Below are 5,575 nucleotides of genomic sequence, written 5' to 3' on the forward strand. Positions count from 1 at the left end.
GCAAGTACTTAAAGTGAGACACAGGCCCCATTAGCCAGCTGGATGTCAAAGCATTTAATCTGAGATTATGCCCCCCGCTTTAATCCGGCCTAGTAGTTGATATGGACCACCACATTAGTGCATCATAACTAATCTTTCTTAGAGTTAGGCAGATCACCACAGGATCATATGTACATTAGTGATGTTAGTATTCTGACCAATGACAGAAGACTGTTGGTATTGTGTATTTTATTGGAAAGCAGAACATCTTTAACAAAACTGACAGTCAAAGACAAGGTTCAAGTCATTAACTGTACATTCAAGGATTTGGATGGAATGTTTCTAAAGGAATGGAGCTAAGGAATGAATCTGGATTTGAAACAGACCTCCGCAGAGACAAAGTACAGTATGGTGATGAGTGGTGGGCTGGGGGTGTGTGAAGATGTGGGGACAAGAACAGCATCACATCAGTTTTTCTCCCCTCTAAGTTACGGGCAAAAACAAGAAATCTGAGGCAAGTATTTCACTAGTCTCCAACTAGTGTGTGAGAGCTGTGGCAGCACCTGGAGCAGCTCAGTAGAGCCAGCTGAAGGCACAGCTAGTGTAGCTGGCCAGCTCGTCGTCTTTGAACCACAGGGAAATTTCTTTGTTGGCACTGTCCACTGAGTCACTGCCATGGATGATATTTCTGAAAAAAGGACAGCGGCAAAAACAATCAGAATCCACTCAGAACAAACTAATTTCACATTTATAACAAGGCAAACGACAGTCACAAACAGCTGTATTTAGTCTTCAGGGACCATTAACATTTCTATGGCAGCATGTAAACACTTACTTGCTAACATCAATGCAGAAGTCTCCTCTGATGGTTCCGGGCTTGGACTCTGCAGGGTTGGTCTCACCCAGCATTACCCTGCCCGTCTTCACCACACCTTTTCCTTCCCACACCTGGAATACACAGAGCGACAGTTGAAGTGAAACATTTCACTACTCAAAATGAAACCATGTCTACAGCAGCTGACACACTGGCTGCTCCGTTTTCACAGCGTGTCAGCAGAGCAGGCTTCAGGTCCTGCTGTGTCTACAGGCCCCTCTTGTTCAACAGACAGTCTTGAATTGTTGAATTTTCTTACCATGGCAACCACTGGACCAGAACTCATATAGTTGATGAGGGTAGGGAAGAATGGTCTGTCCTTCAAGTCGATGTAGTGCTGCATCAGAAGGTCCTCGGAAGCCTGCAGCGGGAAAATAAATATCATTTTCGGCGTATTCTTACACATTCCAATTTGTAGTCTTTGCACCAGGTCAGACCACATCAGTCTCCCTGTGTGGATTCTCTACAGCTTACTATATCTGCATACTGTTTGGAACAACAGTTTGGTGCTGGACCTGATATTTCATGCAATGAAGTCAAACTTCAGCCTGTATTGCAGCAAAGAGACTTTCACTTTCACAGTCCTGACAGGTAGTGAATGCCTTTATAGAGTCTGCTCTGGTCGTGTGCTCATTAATCAGTAATCAGGATTGAATTTATACCAGCATCACCCTAGTGTGATTGGTCCAATGTAGTTTTTTTTTTTTTTTTTTTAACATTTAGAAAGTTACGGTTTCAGTTATGTGTGGCTTACATTTCCGGGATTTCAAATAGAACCATTTTGTACAAATGCAGACTTAGAATATCTGAATCCATCCTCTGTCCTCACTCATTTCAAAGGGCTGGTTTTCTTGTTTTCTACATTCAGTTTCTTGAAAGGGATTAATTACTAACAAGCTCAGCTCATCTATAAAATCAAAATCAATTATTTTAGAAATGAGGTTACATTTTGACTTTCATCAAGAGAGACCAAATCGCTTCGTCTTAGATTATTGTTATGAAAGAACTGAGAATCTGAACTGTCTTTCATCAGAGACATGCTGATTGTGCCTTTTGATTCACTTGTGCTGAAAAACAATACCATGGAAGGGCAGTCTTGCAGGTGAAACACAGCTTGATAAAGTAAAAACATCAAACATCTGAGTAAACTGATGCAGAAGATTAATGAACAGATGTCTGTTAACTGAGAACCTGAGATGTCTTCATGGCAGACAACTACCTAGAGATCCACCAGTCACGTCATCTCAGCAAAGACAACAGCCAAGTGTGACTCATGGCAAATATTTCTTTGCCAGTGTCGAAGCTCATTGTTTTCACCATCACTTAACCTCCTTTAATCACAGTGCGCTGTCCACCCTGGCACCACGCTGCCACTGGGATCGACACATTTTACTTTTGGGATAATTGATGTGTGATGAGTATCCCACATCAGCAGCTATCCTGATGTTTATCTATAGAGGAAACATCACTTGGTCCAGCTGCATCATGACCATAAGTCAAGCACTCCATGTATAATACCTGCACCCATGTCCTTGACAGCACTCAAGTCCCATCCTGGACGTGCTACATAGCCTCAGTCTGTTGCAACAAAAAGCTTATAAGGAGGAAGCACCCACCTCCTAAGTACTACATGCTGCCATGTACAGGTCACGCAACAACCTTACAATACACCAGGTCACATGGTCAGTGAAGCCCCCTCTGATGTTAAGGCTCCAGCCACACGTTGAATAACTAGAACTCTTGTAAGCCGATGTCTAGAGCAATGTGACACTGCATGACAGACCAGAGGTCATTCCACTGCTGCTCACTGCAGTGAGCACTGTACAGGCCAGTCAAGGAAAACACGTTAAACTTAAGATTCTGTTTACTGACATTTTGGCCTTTGTCTCCTTGACATGGCCATTTAGCTTTTGAACATGTCAGCAAGACAACCGTAAATACAAAGTGGAAATGTTAGTACTGGCAGCCTTCCAGTGACCTAGTGCAGCATCCTGCACTGCTGATTCAGACTATATTTGCTCCCATTTGGATTTTACCTCTGGCATGTCAATAACCACACAGACACAACCAGGATTTCAATTTCAGCAGCATGGCCTAATCATCACCTCACTGACCCACAACAGGACATTTCTTAAATTCACTGACTGATTTTCTTTTCAAAACAAGTTCTTGCATAATGCAGGTATATAAACGAACCATGCTTCATGACAAACTTAAGCAGCATCCCATTCAGTCTCAGATCATAGGATCAGGAGACCTCGACTCTCAGTGCTAATCGGTTATGCTAACGTCAGGAATAGACCTAATCAGCTCACTAGCGGTCTTAAGTACCCACACACACACACACACACTACACAGTCATCTTCCCTGAATGTACATGTAGTTTACAGCATTGTAGTGTTCATTCTTTACTTACCTGGATCATTTTCATGCCCACAAGTTTGAAGCCCTTCATCTCGAACCTTTTGATGATCTCTCCAATGATGCCCCTCTGCACACCGTCGGGCTTGATGGCAATGAAGGTACGTTCCTTGAGCTCAGCCATGATTCTGAAACAAAGCAGCAAGAAGAAGAGTATAAAATCAAACTACAAGAGAGCTGCAGGAAGAACAAGCCTGCAGAGTCACTCACGTCTCTTTCTTGCATTTGGCACAGTCAGTGGTGGGGCCAGTTGCAGAGGGCACCGACCCCATTGCACAGAAACCACTTGAACACCACACAGCCTGGATTAGCATCTGACAGTGTGATCCCTGACGTGGACTAGTGTGCTTTTTGGCCCAGTGCCCCGCCCACACGGCCACATCTTTATCCTCACTGTTAGTACAGTGCAGACTCTAATGTCAGGTTAACTGCTCTGCTTGAAGCTTGACAACATTACAACAATTAATATCATATCCCTGAATCAAAGCAAATCTAAGGTAATGCTTTACAAATCTTTCCATTTCCTACAAGTCTCTTGAGGACTTATGGGATTTCATGACAAATAAAGTCCACCTTCCAATTAAAGCAACACAAGTGAAATTTGCTGAAAGTGCAATCACTCTACTGTTTAGGCTAATTTCCAAGTTTTCAACCTTGCTTCACAGCCAAATGCAATCTCTGATGTCCACCAGCATCACCTCACATGAGTTAGTGATTATTCCCAAAGGAAAAAACCATTAATAACCGCATTAATTCTGCAGGCCAACAGAACATCTACTTCAGTAATCAAGCTCTTTGAGAACTGACTTGATTTTTTTAAAACTGCAACTTCATACAGACACTCAAATGAGCACGTCTGCAAAACCAGAACCACATAATTCTGCTGAGGGCCGGTTCCTGCTCACTCCTTCATTTACAGCAGGTATCCAAATTTAAAAGCCACGTCTGAACCATGCAGGGATGAGCAACACTTGTGACTGTCAGAACAGATTCAACCTGCTAAGGACAGGAGTAGCTTTTAAAAACAAACAACTGCAAGCAAATTGCAATTTTCCACCTGTCAGGAAGTGACGCAGCCCTGCACCGTGGCTGACACGTAAATGCATCACAATGACTTGGTGTCATTTGTGGAAGTTATGTTGCTGCAGAACACGTCTGAGTTTCATAAAGACACGATCGCTAGAAGTCTCCTGTGAACTTTCGGCGGCTGCAGACAAATAAACCCGAACAACAGCCACCTTTCGGAAGATAATGACTTTTTGTGTCTTGACGGAGCGGGAGGCCGTCAGGGTGAGCAGGGGCACTCAGAACCGACTGACAGATTCTGCTGCTGTCAGAGCTCATTTCAGCCATGAACAACGTTTCAAGGTCCCGTGTGCCGAATCAAAATGTCTGACGTGGAAAGTTCAGAGCAGCAGCAGCAGCCTGATGACGCCTTCACGGACTTTGGCACAGTCTGTTCCCTGCCGACACGCGCTCTACGCCCCGTCACCACCGGCTCCACCGGCACCCACCGGGTCCCACCGGCACCACTAGAAATGGCTTTCACACGTACACAAGCCTTCACCGTCAGCACCGAGCGGCTGGAGTACCGAGGCCCGGCCCGCGGCTCCAGGCCTCCACCCGGCCACATGGTGTCTTTGTCTGTGCCGCGGCGGTGAGTCGGCTCCATGGCAGCATGACAGCCGAGCGGCCTGGGAACCCCGTAGCACGGCCGGACCACACCCAAAGCAGGTCCCGGAGCCCAGTTCACACAGAACGGACGGATTTTGGTGACATCCACAAGTTGAACCGTGGCGACACCGGGCTGCATCGCAATTTTGATAAAACCGACTCCTACACGACAGAACCAAACACTGACTTCCAAATCTGCGGCTTTGCAGCAGAGGAAGTTCAGCTGGAACTTACTTTTTTATAATATCGGAGAAAACCGGGCTCACATTACCTTAACAGTGGTGCTCCGGTGATGTGTCACACAACAGATGCTCCGATTGACGCGGGAGAAGAGCGACGGAGGTTGCGCAGCCGCCTTTTATGCGCAGGGCGGGGCCTAGCACTACGGCAAGCCACCGGGGCCAAACATAGAGACAGCAGCCACACGCTTCCTTCCGGTGGATCGTGTGTTCATTACCAGTGACTTATTGACAGGATGTCCGACGGTGACGACGAAGACATGGAGAACTGTTACTCTGTGGAAGATGATGAGTTCTTTGGTGCCGTTACATGACTTTAATATTTGACTCATGTTTTACTGCATTTTAACTGTAGATGAAGTTTGCTTTTGTAAAAAGTTACTCAAGT

General features: G+C 45.4%; 1 protein-coding gene across 1 annotated transcript; it reads right to left on the reverse strand.

Annotated features, from left to right (window-relative positions):
- Positions 1 to 491: 491 nt before the first annotated feature.
- On the reverse strand, positions 492 to 5,324 carry LOC103362858 (nucleoside diphosphate kinase A2-like). Its single transcript, XM_008289369.1, has 5 exons — positions 5,220 to 5,324; positions 3,270 to 3,402; positions 1,113 to 1,214; positions 815 to 927; positions 492 to 667 (listed from the first exon to the last, which is right to left on the reverse strand). The coding sequence occupies exons 2-5, from the start codon at positions 3,396 to 3,398 to the stop codon at positions 553 to 555; spliced, it is 459 nt and encodes a 152-aa protein (XP_008287591.1). The 5' UTR covers positions 3,399 to 3,402; positions 5,220 to 5,324; the 3' UTR covers positions 492 to 552.
- Positions 5,325 to 5,575: the final 251 nt, after the last annotated feature.

This window comes from Stegastes partitus, unplaced genomic scaffold (assembly GCF_000690725.1).
Source record: "Stegastes partitus isolate 25-593 unplaced genomic scaffold, Stegastes_partitus-1.0.2 Scaffold609, whole genome shotgun sequence".
NCBI classification, from domain to species: domain Eukaryota; kingdom Metazoa; phylum Chordata; class Actinopteri; family Pomacentridae; genus Stegastes; species Stegastes partitus.

Coding starts and splice junctions, on each gene's coding strand:
- LOC103362858 (XM_008289369.1), bottom strand. CDS start 3,398: ATGGCTGAGCTCAAGGAACGTACCTTCATTGCCATCAAGCCCGACGGT. Junction 1,215..3,269: donor TGGGCATGAAAATGATCCAG/GTAAGTAAAGAA, acceptor TTCCCGCTGCAG/GCTTCCGAGGACCTTCTGAT. Junction 668..814: donor TTCTGCATTGATGTTAGCAA/GTAAGTGTTTAC, acceptor TCCTTTTTTCAG/AAATATCATCCATGGCAGTG.